This window comes from Podarcis muralis, chromosome 2 (assembly GCF_964188315.1).
Source record: "Podarcis muralis chromosome 2, rPodMur119.hap1.1, whole genome shotgun sequence".
Lineage (NCBI taxonomy): Eukaryota > Metazoa > Chordata > Lepidosauria > Squamata > Lacertidae > Podarcis > Podarcis muralis.
Window position 1 is genome coordinate 15,076,501 of NC_135656.1, and position 16,420 is coordinate 15,092,920.

At 47.8% G+C, this 16,420-nt stretch overlaps 1 protein-coding gene across 1 annotated transcript; it reads right to left on the bottom strand.

Moving 5' to 3' along the window:
* Positions 1–1,317: 1,317 nt before the first annotated feature.
* Positions 1,318–15,921, bottom strand: LOC114586795 (aquaporin-5-like). Its single transcript, XM_028710609.2, has 4 exons — positions 15,145–15,921; positions 10,702–10,866; positions 8,836–8,916; positions 1,318–4,063 (listed from the first exon to the last, which is right to left on the bottom strand). The coding sequence occupies exons 1-4, from the start codon at positions 15,505–15,507 to the stop codon at positions 3,866–3,868; spliced, it is 807 nt and encodes a 268-aa protein (XP_028566442.1). The 5' UTR covers positions 15,508–15,921; the 3' UTR covers positions 1,318–3,865.
* Between the last annotated feature and the right edge of the window lie 499 nt (positions 15,922–16,420).

Here is a 16,420-nt window from a genome sequence, read left to right on the forward strand (position 1 = left end):
CTTTTGAGGCCGACCGAATGCCAGCCTTCATTTCGCGATCCACTTACAACCTCTCGCCCCCCGCTTTGTAGATTTCTCTTTTCTTACAAGGCCAGAGTCCTGTTGAGACAGCTTTTGCATGGAATTGAAATTTCATTTGCCCTATTGACAGCAGGAACGGTCCAGGGGCACGAGGACGTTCCGATTGCAGACAATTTATCTCTGGCTGCAAATTCACCCGCTGTCTTCCCAGCTTAGTTCATGTTACAAAAATGACAGCCCATTTCTTTGGAATGATTAAGAAAATGGACTTTTTTGTCAAGTGGCTTGCACCTCTGCCCTCCGTCCAGCGGCACGTTCCTACAAATTCCTTATGCTGTGCCGTTCCAATGAAAAATTATTTTTGCTGTTAGACCAGTTGGTCCAGCTGGAAAGCGTTTTTGCAAAAATATGTCTCTTCTGTGTACTGGCTGTAACCACTCCCAGTCCATGCCTTTGTTTTGTTTCTGTTGATGCTCAAAGGCCAGATACCCTGGGGGGGGGCAGTGTGGTGTAGTGGTTGAGAGCGGTAGACTCGTAATCTGGTGAACCGGGTTCGCATCTCCGCTCCTCCACATGCAGCTGCTGGGTGACCTTGGGCCAGTCACACTTCTTTGAAGTCTCTCAGCCCCACTCACCTCACAGAGTGTTTGTTGTGGGGGAGGAAGGGAAAGGAGAATGCTAGCCGCTTTGAGACTCCTTCGGGTAGTGATAAAGCGGGATATCAAATCCAAACTCTTCTTCTTCACACAGTCTCTAGAAGCCAACTGAAGTCCTCGCACATTCTTGCTGCCCCTCCAAGTCTGCTTTTCCCAATGTGGTACCCTCCAGATGTCTTTTTTGTAAAAAAAAGACTACAACTCCCATCATCCCTGGCATTCTGCCGCCTTGGCTGTGGCTGATGGGAGTTGTAGTCCAAAACATTGGGGGGGGGCACCAGGGTGGGGGAGGCTGCTTCAAGGTGCTGGAGAGACTGAGGTTAAGTAAGTGGAAGGCCCCGTCCTCTGCATAAGGAAACAGGGCTTGAAGGCAATTCTCTTCTCTGCTGGCTCGACAGCATAGAATTGTGGCATTGAAAGGGACCACAAGGGTCATCTAGTCCAACCCACTGCAATGCAGTAATCTTTTGCTCAAGGTGGGACTCAAAGCCACAACCCTGAGATTAAGAATCTCATGCTCTACCAGGTCTGATTTGCATTAGGGCCGGATTTAGGTTTGATGAGGCCCTAAGCTACTGAAGGTAATGGGGCCCTTTATATGTCCATCTGTCCTTTGTCCTCAACAAATTGTCGCTGTTTTTGTGTGTTGAATATATGCTACATGGTAATTTATGGACCTAATAGGTATCCTAAGCCATAATGGGATCAAAATAAATAAATTATGTATTCCATGAAATCAATCGGTAGGCATAAGACTCACACCCTTAGTCTATGCTGCCTGGTCATCAATCTACAAGCACTCTTCAATTTTAGATAACAGGTACAACAGCTTGACCAACATTCAACTGGGCTGCACTGCAGTCTGCAGCTCCATGCTACATGTTGCCATGCAACCGGTCCATGCAGAATGTAGGCACCCTATACAGTAGTACCTCGGGTTACATACGCTTCAGGTTACAGACGCTTCAGGTTACAGACTCCGCTAACCCAGAAATAGTGCTTCATGTTAAGAACTTTGCTTCAGGATGTGAACAGAAATCATGCTCCGGCGGCACGGTGGCAGCAGGAGGCCCCATTAGCTAAAGTGGTGCTTCAGGTTAAGAACAGTTTCAGGTTAAGTACAGACCTCCAGAACGAATTAAGTACTTAACCTGAGGTACCACTGTATATAGAAATGAGCAAACCAGTGATATTTTAGGGAGCAGGCTAGCACTACTTACAGTACATCATAGGAGCTGAAACAACACAAAACACTGTTGCTGTATGTAGGTTTTATTTTATTTGTTTTTTATCTTATATTTTGGAAATGTACATCCAGTGCTTTTTTCTTTTAATTCCCACCCCCCAAAGAGAGTGGAGCCCTAAGCTATAGCTTGTTTAGTTTATACATAAATCCATCACTGCCTGGGCTTGTTGTGTGGTGGCCAGTTTGATGCTGCGGCTTTTGCTCCATTTATTATTACTGCTTTATTGTTATTACTGCTATTTAACATTTAGTTTAGCCCTAGCAGTGTGCTAGGCACTGAAAACAATTAACAGAGTCTCTGCCTCCAAAGCGCTTACAATCTTCATTCACTGAAGAACAGAGCCGGGAAGGAGAGACCTATTGATGTCAAAAGACTAGATGCATCAGTTGACGTTGGAGGGTGCAGTCGAGCTGAGATTTCTCATGCTCCAGGCACATGGAAGGCTATTAAACAATAGGGAAGGGGCAGGCAACCTAAAGCCCGTGGGCCGGATGCGGCCCAATTGCCTTCTCAATCCGGCCCACAAATGGTTCAGGAATCAGCGTGTTTTTACATGAGTAGAATGCGTCCTTTTATTTAAAATGCATCTCTGGGTTATTTGTGGGGCATAGGAATTTATTCATTATTCCCCCCCCCCCCAAATATAGTCCGGCCCACCGCATGGTCTGAGGGATGGTGGACCGGCTCACGGCTGAAAAAGGTTGCTGACCCCTGCCCTATGGAGAATGTGTGAGTAAGGTGATACCTTGGGTTACAGACGCTTCAGGTTACATACGCTTCAGGTTACAGACTCCGCTAACCCAGAAATAGTACCTCGGGTTAAGAACTTTGCTTCAGGATGAGAACAGAAATCGTGCTCCGGTGGCGCGGCAGCAGCAGGAGGCCCCATTAGCTAAAGTGGTGCTTCAGGTTAAGAACAGTTTCAGGTTAAGAATGGACCTCCAGAACGAATTAAGTACATAACCCGAGGTACCGCTGTACTGTTTTTGTTTGGTCCTTTATCAGCCTGGAGGAGTGGTGCAGAGTAGCCCCTTCTTAACCTACTCCCTTCCACCTTAAAACTTTTTAGTTTAGAGAAAAGACAAGTAAGGGGGAGAAATGATGGGAGTTCATACCATTATTCGTGGTATGAAGAAAGTGGGTGGAGGGATGTTTTTCTCCCTCTCTAGTAACACTAGAATTCGTGGGCATCAGGGAGGCTGAACATTGGGAGGTTCAGGCCAGACAAAAGTGCTTCTTTGCGCAGTGCAAAGTTACTCCCTTTCCAGATCTTGGGAAGTTAATAAAAGTAAAGGTAAAGGGACCCCTGACTATTAGGTACAGTCGTGGCTGACTCTGGAGTTGTGGCGCTCATCTCGCTTTATTGGCTGAGGGAGCCGGCGTACAGCTTCCGGGTCATGTGGCCAGCATGACTAAGCCACTTCTGGCGAACCAGAGCAGCGCACGGAAACGCCGTTTACCTTCCCGCTGGAGCGGTACCTATTGATCTACTTGCACTTTGAGGTGCTTTCGAACTGCTAGGTTGGCAGGAGCAGGGACCAAGCAACGGGAGCTCACCCCGTCGTGGGGATTCGAACCGCCGACCTTCTGATCGGCAAGTCCTAGGCTCTGTGGTTTAACCCACAGCGCCACCCGCATCTCTCTCTGTTCTGCCTTGGTCAGACCACACCTGTGTCCAGTTCTGGGCGCCACAATTTAAGAAGCATATTGACAAGCTGGAACGTGTGCAGAGGAAGGCGGCCAAGATGATCAGGGGTCTGGAAAGCAAGCCTGATGAGGAACGGTTGAAGGAGCTGGGTTCATTTAGCCTGGATGAGAGGAGATTGGAGAGTTACAAGAAAGGAGATTCTGACTAAACAGGAAGAACTTTCTGACAGTAAACGCTGTTTGACAGTGGGTTTGGGCTGGATAACCGTCAGAGTCCCTTCCAGCTTGACCGTTCTATGATTCTATGATCCTGTGATCCACCAGTTCCGTTGAGTACTTCTGATCATTCTTCTCCACCCAGTCATCTTCAGGTTGGTAGGTCCCTTTCAGAACATCAAGCCTCTCGGATAGGCTTCTTGTGTCAGGAGCGAGGATGATGTTGTAGATCAGAGAGGCCACAATGCCGCCCGCCAGAGGTCCCACCCAAAAGATCTGAAGAAGTGCAAACAAAACATAGGTTTTTGGTGAGTCACTCCTCAATGGAATCATTCCCAATTGAAGCAGCTACAGAGCTGTTTCCCCCCTTCTCGGCCAGTAGGGGTGCTATTGAGGTATACCACACCATCATATACCGTATTTTTCGCTCTATAACACGCACCTGACCATAACACGCACATCATTTTTAGAGGAGGAAAACAAGGAAAAAAATTCTGAATGAAACAGTGGATATATCATTTTTGTGCTTCATGCTGTGGCCACAGACATGTGATCTGATGGTGAATTTGGGGTAGCTCAATGCAAAGATCCTGAGGATCCATGCTTTTTAACCACATTTTTGCACCATTGCAGCCCCAGGCAACAGTGGGTGTGTGATTTTTGGGGGGCAGGCTGCTATGTGATCTGATGGTGAATTTGGGGTGGCCCAATCCAAAGATCCTGAGGATCCATGTGGATCCATGCTTTTTAACCACGTTTTTGCACCATTGCAGCCCCAGGCAACAGTGGGTGCGTGATTTTGGGGGGGCAGGCTGTAGCCATGGACATGCTATGTGATCTGGGGTGACCCAATGCAAAGATCCTGAGGGTCCATGTGGATCTATGCTTTGTAACCACATTTTAAGTGGGGAGCGAAGGAAAAACAAAGAAGGGACATGAGAGGGGTGTGCAGAGAAGCAGCTGGCTAAGAATGCAGGAGAGGGATTTAACGGAAGGGAGGAAAGAAAGGCAAAAGTTTCCCCAAACCGAAGCCAGCTCTCTCTCCTGCATGTTTTCTTGCTGCCTGCGAGGAGCACGGAGAGGAATTAGAAGGAAAGACCTCTGCTTTCCCCTCTGCTTGCCTGGAGGGGAGGGGATTTGCCTGCTCTTTGTTCCGTTTGAGCAAACACAGCAATGAAACACAAGCGAGTGGGCAGTAAGACCCTGAGGCAGAATGCAGGAAAGCAGCAACTTCCCCTTTTCAGGTTTCCCTCTCCGACGCAACACACGATTTGATTTTTGCTGATTTTTGTTCCTGCGCTCCCCTAATCGGCTCCAGGGACCCTCCACATTCGCTCAATAACACGCACAGACATTTCCCCTTCCTTTTTAGGAGAAAAAATCTGTGTGTAATAGAGAGAAAAATACGGTAGTTGGAAAGGACCTTGACAAGACAGAAGCACTGTTTTGGGGGGACAGGGGGAGGGCAGGTGTGGAGGACTCCCTGGTCCTGAATGGGGTAACTGTGCCCCTGAAGGACCAGGTGCGCAGCCTGGGAGTCATTTTGGACTCACAGTTGTCCATGGAGGTGCAGGTCAATTCTGTGTCCAGGACAGCTGTCTACCAGCTCCATCTGGTATGCAGGCTGAGACCCTACCTGCCCACGAACTGCCAGAGTGGTGCATGCTTTAGTTATCTCCCGCTTGGACTACTGCAATGCGCTCTATGTGGGGCTACCTTTGAAGGTGACCCAGAAACTACAACTAATCCAGAATGCAGCAGCTAGACTGGTGACTGGGGGCAGCCGCCGAGACCACATAACACCGGTCTTGAAAGACCTACATTGGCTTCTGCCCAGACGCTGAGGTCCAGCTCTGAGGGCCTTCTGGCGGTTCCCTCGTTGCGAGAAGCAAAGCTACAGGGAACCGGGCAGAGGGCCTTCTCGGTAGTGGCACCCGCCCTGTGGAACGCCCTCCCATCAGATGTCAAAGCGATAAACAACTACCTGACATTCAGAAGACATCTTAAGGCAGCCCTGTTCAGGGAAGTTTTTAATGTGTGACATTTTAGTATATTTTTGGTCTCTGTAGAAGCTGCCCAGAGTGGCTGGGGAAACCCAGCCAGATGGGCGGGGTACAAATAATAAATTATTATTATTATTATTATTATTATTATTATTATTATTATTATTACCATCCTCTGCTCAGAATGTATAATGGGACGATGGGGCCAAGATATGCCAACCATGTTCTGCTGCCAAGTGCAGTCTCGCTATAGCCTATCCCACTGGGACATAGCAGTTGGCCAGAGCAGAGTCAAATGGCTTTGGAACTGTCTCGAGGTGCTCAAAGGAAATGGTTCTGGATCCATGCACGATGTAGCTGTACTCTGAAATTCTTTTATGTTTTGTGCTCATCATTCCTGTTACTTATGGCCAACGTCAGCTCCTGACATCACACATCAGCATTATCAACTGGAGCTGCTGCCAGAGATTATAGACAATTGACCGATTGGGGTGTGTGGCTTGCCTCACTTAAGGCGAGTGCGGCCCCGGGATCTCCCTCTTTTGGCCGCTCAGCTGCTGAGGTTTCCCACCCGCCCGCCCTTTAAGATTCCCCTTCTGACCTTGCTATGGACTTCGGTTGGTCGCCGTTAAGGGGCCTGGTAGGAATTTTTTCCACTTGGCAAATTGGCACTGGCCATTTGGTTTTTCGCCTACCTCGTAGCAAATCGTCACAACTCTTTTGGTTTTGGTGGTTAGTCATTGGTTGGGGTATTGTTATGTAGATGTGTGGGGGGGGGAGGAGCGCCATCACCTCCCCCAAATATTGAAGGGTAGTCCGGTAAAGGATTCCGGGGGGCGCGTGGCCTCGTCCGAAGCCTATGGAGGCCAGGGCCTAAAGCACGCTCCTGAGCGGTGACCCCGGGGGAGTTCCTAGTTGATGTGCATCAGCAGGGCTCCCCCTGCTGGTGTTAACCCTTCCCGGTCTTCAAGCAAATAGGCTGAAGCCAGATAGTCGGATAGGACCAATGCCTAAGCCAATACCGCTCTTTACCTGTAACCAATAAAGTTGTGGCCAATCTTAGCCCATTAACCTAAAATAGTGGTGTCACGTGTCTTTCTTTCTATTGGGGGGAGGTGGGAACTCGCTACACAATGAAATTCTTGGGGCACAACAGTACTATTTGTTCCAATTCTGTATAATCACAGGAGACTCTCAAAACAACTCTGAGCCTAACACCCTCTTGTGAAAAAGCATAGTGGAAGAAAAATCTTAGACGTGCACCATAATTTAGAGCATGTTACTTCCTCCAAGGAATCATGGGAAATGCAGTTTGTTAAGGGTACTGCGACTTGCAGCTCTGTTAGAGGTAAACTACAATTCCCAGAATTCTGGCAACTGTTGTTTACCCGTTAAGGAACTCCAGTGACCCAAGATTCTTCTGTTCCTTATTCTGGGTTGAAAGAAAGGTGAGCCGCGTCGAGTCCCTGATCTTGCTAGAGTTGGCTGACTTCCTTTCACATTACTCCAGCATCTAATTTATCACTTGAGCATGTAAGCAAATTAAAGGCTGAAGCAAACGGAGGAATGATTATCTCAGGATAACAGATTGTCTAAACAGGGGCCCTAAGATAAGGCCCATAGCTCATCTATCAATTTCCACACCCGTATTTCATAAACAACTGATTTTAATTAAGACAGAGCCCGACAAGAATTGAGTCTTGTTTGTATACATCTAATTAATGCACCGGCCATTCATCCATGTGCCAGGGCCTGGAAGACAGGATCTTGCCCTTTCTATGCCCGTTTTCTAACACCCTGGAAATCTGCTGCTAATTGGGGATGAGGGTGGTAGAAAATCAGACCCTCCAAGTGCCCCTATTTTCCAGGGACAGTTGTGGATTTACAGAAGCTGTCCTGGTTTCTGATTTGATCCCAGAATGTCCCTCTTTTCCTCAGGATGTCCCTATTTTCATCAGAGAAATACTGAAGAATATGGTAGGACTTTACTATTTTCTTTGGAGAAATGTTGGATAATATGGCATACCCCCTAATGTTTCTCTGATGAAAATAGAGACGTAGTCAATCACCACCATCATCATTTATATTCTGCCCATCTGTGACTGGGTTGTCCCAGCCACTCTGGGCAGTTTCCAACATATATTAATGTAACGGTAAAGGTACCCCTGACCATTAGGTCCAGTTGCAGACAACTCGGGGTTGCTGCGCTCATCTTGCTCTATAGGCTGAGGGAGCTGGCGTTTGTGACTTCTGGGTCATGTGGCCAGCATGACTAAGCCTCTTCTGGCGAACCAGAGCAGCGCATGGAAACACCGTTTAGCTTCCCGCCAGAGCGTTACCTATTTATCTACTTGCACTTTGAGGTGCTTTCGAATTGCTAGGTGGGCAGGAGCTGGGACCAAACAACGGGAGCTCACCCCATCAAGGTTGATTTGAACCGCCAACCTTCCAATCGGCAAACCCTAGGCTCGGTGGTTTAGACCACAGCGTCACCCATGTCCCTCCAACATATATTAAAACATAATAAAGTATTAAACATTTTTTTAAAATCCCCTATACAAGACTGCCTTCAAATGTCTTCTAAAGGTTGTATAGTTACTTATCTCCTTGGCTCGGAGCTCGCATAACTCCATACCCTCCAATACTTCTTCAATGAAAATAGGGACATCCTAAGAAAAATCGGGAAATAGGGACACTTGGAGGGTTATGTGACCACCGAGCCAAGGAAATAAGTAACTTTAGAAGACATCTGAAGGCAGCCCTGTGAAGTTTTTTGGGTTTTTTAGTGTTTAATGTTTTGTTATGTTTTTATATATGTTGGAAGCCACCCAGAGTGACTGGGGCAACATAGTCAGATGGGCAGGGTATAAATAATAAAATTATTATGTTTATGGAATAGGACATCCCTATTTTCATCAGAGAAATGTCGGAAAATGTGGGGGAAGGTGGGAATGTCTACTTGTGTCCTTCATCTCCTAGCAATATCAGGGCCCATCACAAGCCTGATTTTGAAGTCTCAGGTGGCAACTGGAAGGAAGAACTTACCCAGTGATCTTGGAAGTTTGCCATTATGACAGCGGGGCCAAAAGACCGTGCAGGATTCATCGAGCAGCCCGTGAAATAGATCTGGAAGGTAACAATGATGGGGAAATGTCATCGTGTAACGATGGGTAGAGCAAAAGGCCCTAACACCTTTCCATATTTTATTGCAATGTTTTTGTAAGTAACTCGCCCTGGGGCCTAGCATTGAAGGTAAGTGGCAATCTGGTGTCCATTGGGACTGGCAGGGAAAACAGCAGGGAGGTCAACTGTAGGTGGCGCCAGAGAGCCAATGACAGGCAGAGCCAACTGATGCTGGCTTTGCTCCCATCCTCCTCCCTGCTGAGTTCTATGATGGCAACACAAAGGAGGAAGAATATGACAGCTAGCGCCACCCCTAGCCCTAGATGACACTTGGAAAACAGGCAGATGGGGGGCTGGTTAGGGGCAGACAGAGGTTGGTGGGGCAATGCCCCATTCACCCCAACGGACCAGCTTCCACTGGGTGAAGGGCAGGTACAAAAATCAAATAGAACAACAGTAATTGTCGTTATGGGCACCCACAGAGACAATGGAGTGTGCCTCCAGGGGTGAATACAAACCGCTGCAATATTATCACTGACGTGACCTCCCTGGGGCACAAGCCTGGGCAGTGGGTATGGAGGTCCTGGGCTGCCCAGACAATAATACTACTTTCTCAGCCTCACAGATGTGATCCAAAGGAAAGCAGAGCAATACGTTTGACCCCAGCTTGGAGGCAGGAGTTGAAGAGACGTGCAAGACACCATCCAACCGTCTTAGGGACTCCACTCCAGATGTGTGTTGAGTTTACCCCTTAGCCTTTTCTTCTGAAGATATCCCTCAAGGCAGTGGAGGTTTGGGACCAGAGTTTTGCTTCTCCTAGATAGGCTACCTTCCCAGATTGACTGGCCCCATCTTCTCCTCGCTTCCCTCTACAGCATATGCAGAAACGGCCTCCTTGATCGTTTCACTGGCAAAATGCTGGCTAGCTTTTATACGAAGGAACCAGGCCACTGGTTCTACACACATGGTTCCTCCATACACTTATTACTGGCTAATAGGAGCACCAGGGACCTGCCTGTTAGGATATACCGTATTTTTTGCTCTATAAGACTCACTTTTTCCCTCCTAAAAAGTAAGGGGAAATGTCTTATGGAGCGAATGCAGGCTGCGCAGCTATCCCAGAAGCCAGAACAGCAAGAGGGATTGCTGCTTTCACTGCGCAGCGATCCCTCTTGCTGTTCTGGCTTCTGAGATTCAGAATAATTTTTTTTCTTGTTTTCCTCCTCCAAAAACTAGGTGCGTCTTGTGGTCTGGTGCGTCTTATAGAGCGAACAATATGGTAGTTCCGTTCCACCTTAAAAGGAGCAGGCATGACTGGTGTGTCACATGCCTGTTTACTTGCTGGGAACTTCTGTTTGTATATAGCTTTTGTGTTACTGCTGTTTTGCTGGAGACGAAGGGAAGCAGACATGTTTTCCTCTGTTCCTGAACTATGCTGAATAAAATGCTGTACATTATGCTTACACATTTCTCTGTCCGCCTCTTCAGCTGTGAGAAGATTTACACACTCTGCTGATAGAGCGTGCACGGGTCTCTAAACGTATCTGAGGCTCATGTCGCTGATTGATGCTGTTCCAAGGGAGACCGGCTGCCGGCCGGGGGCTGGAGCCAGCTGGGGGCCTTCCTGATGCCCCCGTCTTCCTGGCAGTATCCCAACACTGCCTCCCTCCCACCCCAAATGCCATAGCACCCCCTACTGGAATGCAATGGTAAAGAACTGTGGAGCCATCTCATCTGAGGAACACACCCTGTACCTTTGCTCTGCCCGGCTGAGATAACAACACTCACCCCTAGGAAATGGCCGACCGTGACTGAAAGTCCGATAGATAACGCCGGGGAGCCCACAACATCAGTTCTGCGGCTGTCCGTCGAGGCGAAGACGCAGAGGACCAGCAGGAAGGTCAGAATCAGCTCTACTGCCACTGCCTGTCCGGCTCCTGTGTTGTTGTGCAGCTGCAAAGATTAGGGAAGTTGTGAAGGAGGAAGAAGCACGGAAAGAGGCAGCCTTTGAGTCTTGGCAAAGGCAGAGAGAGACAGCAGACACAATTCCCATCCATCTCCCCCAGGCGGCAGCGTTTAGTGAACAAAAGTTAGGTGGCCCCCATGGGGTTGATTTCCAGGAACAGCTGACAATTCCAAGGGTTGGTCGGGCCATAAAACACCGACTTGCCGGCTTAGCATGGACGGGCTGCCCTGCTGAATGACGCAGCTAATTATGTGCCCGTCCGTCTGATCGTCTCGGAATCCCTCCCAGGCCCAAATGTGTGTTTTCCCAGCAGGATCAGCACCAAAGGAGAAATCGAGAGTCTAGTAATTAAGTCGTGCTGGTGTTCGCTGGAGCCCTGCCAGCAAATAACTTCTAAAGGAAATAGGAGTATCTGGATATAACAAGTCGGCTTAGAAGCTTCTACACTTGCTAACCTGCCGGCCAGCTTCATCATCGCAGAAGCACCCAGTGCTGGTTCTCTAGGGCATGGGATGGAGAACCCTCTATGCTCCTCTCAGGGGTTGCTGGACTACAGACCCCCATCACTCTCCTGACCGTTGGCCATGTCAGCTGGTGCTGTTGGGAACTGGAATGTGCCAACATCAGGAGAACAGCAGGTTGCCCCCATCCCTGCTCTAGGGTGGCTGGATTCAATAGAGGACAAAGACCCCCTGTCCCGGTTGCACAGAATTTTGGCAAGTGCTGCTTTTCCTTACTCCTCTTTGGCAAGATGCGTAGGCCGACATCCCCTGTTGTTTAAAGGAAAACCTGTAACTGACCTCTTTGGGCACTTTGGAGATAAAAAAGGGTGGTTTCTGGTGGTTTCGTTATGTCTCAATAATAGTCATTTTATTATTTATATCCTGCCCATCTGGCTGGGTTTCCCCTGCCATTCTGGGCAGCTTCCAGCACATATAATAAAACATGAAAAAGTCCCGATACAAGGTTGCCTTCTAAAAATCAGATAGTTGTTTATTTCCTTGACATCTGATACAAGGTTGCCTTCAAATGACTTCTAAAAACGAGATACAGTCATACCTCGGGTTACAGAATCTTCAGGTTGCGTTTTTTGGGGTTACAGACGCACTGAAACCCGGAAGTACCAGAATGGGTTACTTCTGGGTTTTGGCGGCCGCACATGCGCAGAAGCGCTAAATCACGCTTTGCGCATGAGTAGAAGCGCCGAATCGAACCCTCACGTGCACTGTGGGTTGTGAACACAGTGGGTTGCGAACGTGCCTCCCGCACAGATCACATTCGCCACCCAAGCGTCCACTGTAGTTGTTTATTTCCTTGACATCCACAGGACAGGTGCCACCACCGAGAAGGCCCTCTGCCTGGTTCCCTGTAACCTCGCTTCTCACAGTGAGGGAACTGCCAGAAGGCCCTCGGAGCTGGACCTCAGTGTCCGGGCTGAACGATGGTGGGGTGTGGAGACACCCCTTTAGCATCTTTAAGGTGATTTGCCCTTTGTTTTAAACTGTATGCATTACAACATCCCTATAAGTATACTGTTTTCCCTTTGCTGTGTTCTTTTGAAAAATACACCACTAATGTACTATTATTGCATTGAGAATACATCGCAGAAGATGTCCACAATAAAACCCACTGGTCTGGAGAAGCCCCCAGTCACTTCTGTGATGTTCCATTCTGATTCTGGATTTATGGCTGCCATTGCCAGAGAAGATCCCTTCCCACTTTGTCAAACAAGGGAATGCAGTTCCTTGGGATGGTGATATTGTACCTACCTAAAGATCCAAAGAGAATTGTACAGCGGTACCTCGGGTTACAGATGCTTCAGGTTACAGACTCCGGTAACCCACAAATGGTACCTCGGGTTTAGAATTTTGCTTCAGGATGAGAACAGAAATCGCGCGGTGGCGGCAGTGGGAGGCCCCATTAGCCAAAGTGGTGTCTCAGGTTAAGAACAGTTTCAGGTTAAGAATGGACCTCCGGAACGAATTAAGTTCTTAACCCGAGGTACCACTGTAGTTGGAATCAAGACCATGCCGGTGTGACAAAGTTTTCATAGCACTCTGCTGGAGAGCCTGTAGATGATCTAGATTCGCCGGGCCACTGAAATAACCAGAAGCAACTTGCACTGCTCTGATTGTAGCTGAGGACAAGCACAATCCCTTGGCTGAACTCCACATCCCTTTGTATAGCTGCCAAAAACCTTCTGCAATCGAAGCTCAGGCTTTTTTTGGCAGCGCCCCAGCTATCTCCTCTCCAGCCTAACCCTATTGGCTTTAGGCAAGAGGGTTGTTCACACGTTATGATGGACACAGGTTCATCGTACTCTACACCTGCACAAGTGCTTGTCTAAAACAATGTACACTTGTGCATTTGTGCATTTGTGCAGTCCAGCTATTGTGTACACAGGCACACAGACTGCACACTTATTCAATGTAAAGTGTAGACACCCCTAAGGCCTGGCAATACAGTCGTACCTTGGATCTCAAATGCCTTGGCTCCTGAACAAATTGGCTCCCGAGCGATTGAAACCCAGAAGTGAGTGCTCTGGTTTTCTAACATTCTTTTGGAACCTGAACGTCCGACACGGGTTTTCCACGGCTTCTGATTGGCTGCAGGAGCTTCCTGCAGCCAATTGGAAGTCGTGCTTTGGTTTCCGAATGTTTTGGAAGTTGAACGGACTTCCGGAACAGATTCCGTTTGACTTCCAAGGTACGACTGTATATGTGTTGTTGTTGTTGTAGCTGTTGTTGTTGTTGTGTGTAAAGAAGGCAGGAAGAAAACAAAGCACATAAAACACAAAATAATGTATTAAGTACAATATTAACTGTAGAATTAAAAACAATGTAATTTTTTTATAAAAAAACAGTGGGAAATATAGAATAATTACATTAAAATGGTAGAAAACAACATAAAGTATTAATAATTTTTAAATTAAGACAGGATCCTGTGCCAACAAGCTTTTGCTGCTGCACAAAATCCTCTAATTGCTGATAATAACTGGCAGTGAGTCACCACTGGGAAGGACCATAGAGGTAATCTCCAGCACTCATTATGAACCCTGATGGATTTTGAAGTCTCCACACTCACAGGACTATAAATTGGCTATAATGCCAATGGGTTTGTAGAACGGCACTTGGCCATGGTGTGCCCCACGATATGATGTTCTTCCAGCCAGGGGAGGGCATAACATGTTTCCTCCAGGTAGCATTAGGGATGGAGAATTTATGGTTCTCCAGATGTTTTTGGACTCCAACCCCCAGCATGGTCAATAGTCACAGACCCTGCAAGTGTCTCTATTTTCCAGGGACCATCCCGGATTTACAGAAGCTGTCCCAGTTTCTGATTTGATCCTGGAACGTCCCAATTTTCCTTAGGACGTCCCTATTTTCATCAGAGAAATGCTGGAGGCCACAGAGTTATGCCACCCCCCAAACCAAGGAGATAATTAACTATACAACCTTCAGAAGACATCTGGAGGCAGCCCTGTATAGGGAAGTTTTCTTAATGCTTTATAATGTTTTCATATATGTTGAAAGCCACCTAGAGTAGGACTGCCATATGTCTGGAATTTCCCAGACGTAACCGGAATATGGCAGTCGAAAACCGGTAGAAGTCTTGATTTTGGCAAACCCCTTAAAAATAACTCAATTTTTTTTCTTTTCTTTTCTGAGATTTTGGGGGGAAAAGAAGAAGCTTAACATCTTCAGATGGGTGGGGTAATAATAATAATAATAATAATAATAATAATAATAATAATAATAATATTGAATAGGATGTCCCTATTTCCATCGGCAAAATATTGGAGGGTATATAATCTACGGCAGAGGTCAGCAAACTTTTTCAACAAGGGGGCCGGTCCACTGTCCCTCAGACTTTGGGGGGGGGGAGCGGACTATATTTTGAAAAAAGAAAGGAAAAAAAGAGTGAATTCCTATGCCCCACAAATAACCCACAGATGCATTTTAAATAAAAGGACACTTTCTACTCATGTAAAAACACACTGATTCCCGGACTGTCCAGGGGCAGGATTGAGAAGGCGATTGGGCCGGATCCAGCCCCCAGGCCTTAGTTTGCCTACCCATGATCTACGGTGATGGAAGTTGTAGTTCAGCAACACTGGTAGGGCCTCAGGTTCTCTAACCCTGCATTAGGTGGTTCAAACCTGCGTATGCTTACCTGGTATTAAGACCCACTGAATTTAGCAGGACTGACCCCTTGTCATTTCCCTCAGCCAGGACAATAGGAATACATGTGTCAGCAGCACTTACCGCATTGACGGCCAGGGTCCCTCGGATATCGGCTGGAGTGAGCTGGTGGATCACCCCTGCCCCAGCTATCGCTCCCAACATCTGAGCCACAACGTAGGCCACCGATCGTACCACTGAAATCTTTTGTGCCACGAGGAGGGCCACTGTCACCGCTGGGTTGATGTGAGCCCCGCTGACATGGCCCACGGACTGGACGAGGGTGGCGATGGCCAAGCCAAAGGCCATGGAAATCTGCACCATCTGTGGGAGTGCCGATGGCCAATTCAAGGCCGAGCCCACCCCGATAAGCACAAATATCATGGTGGCCAAGAACTCGGCAAAGACGGCTCTGAAAAAGGCCAGCGAGCAAGCTTCATTCTTCATGGCGGAAGCGGCAATGGAGAAGTCAAGCCACGGTGCAGAAAGGGATTGCCACGATCTTTCCTTCTGCCAGAGGAATGATGGGCGGAATATATATCTAGGGAAAGGATGAAAAATAGGGTGGGACTGGGAACGGGAGATGCGGTTCCTGGGAAAGCGCCCATCTCCTGCCTCTGAAACCCTGACCTTCCTTGTTAGTAATACTCAGCTGTGCCATTTTGTTGCTTGGTGATTTATGACCCTGCTTGACTTTCGGTTGCATGCAGAGAAGGATCCTCCTGAATTCTTCCAAAGAAAACTCCCGCAAAGTGCCCTTCGATTTCGATTTGTATCCTCTCGGTCCCTTTGCATAACGCAGACCTGCCCAGCCTGCGGTCCACCAAGTTAAATGCTGCCCGCCAGTTTCGAATGGCTGCTTGCCAGGGACATTAGTGCTGGTTTTGCTGCCTGCCATCAGAGTCTGTAAAAAAAACACAAAACACACACACACACACACAACAGTGGCATTGCCAAGAACCTGCCAGGCCACAGTGCACACAGCTAGCAGGCTGTGTTCTGCTTGTTGGGTCTCAAGATGGGCATACTTCATAAAGCATATTCAAGGTCGCTTCCAAGCAACCTGTTTCTTGTTGTTTTTCAAGCATTCTTCCTGATGGGTTTATGGGGGAAGTTAGATGGCATTGGACCAAGCAGACATTATGTGCGCATTCCAGCGCATTTCTCCATTACTTTCCTTCCAGCAAACAGGGAGGGGAGTGGGTTTGTTGCGCAAGAGCTCCAATCCATTATAATTGCACAACTCAAATTTGCTAGGTTGAAACCCACCTGAAAATAGCAACAGTCTGTGAGCACTCCAAGAGTCTGGAAATAATTGTGCAAGGACTGCTGAATTTTGCATGACTATTATTATTGTTAT

Bases quoted from the DNA above. Each gene is read 5' to 3' on its own strand.
- LOC114586795 (XM_028710609.2), bottom strand. From the start codon at position 15,507: ATGAAGAATGAAGCTTGCTCGCTGGCCTTTTTCAGAGCCGTCTTTGCC. The intron at 10,867-15,144 runs GTAAGTGCTGCT...TAATCTTTGCAG, and splicing joins GGACCCTGGCCGTCAATGCG to CTGCACAACAACACAGGAGC. The intron at 4,064-8,835 runs GTAAGTTCTTCC...GCACTTCTTCAG, and splicing joins CAAACTTCCAAGATCACTGG to ATCTTTTGGGTGGGACCTCT.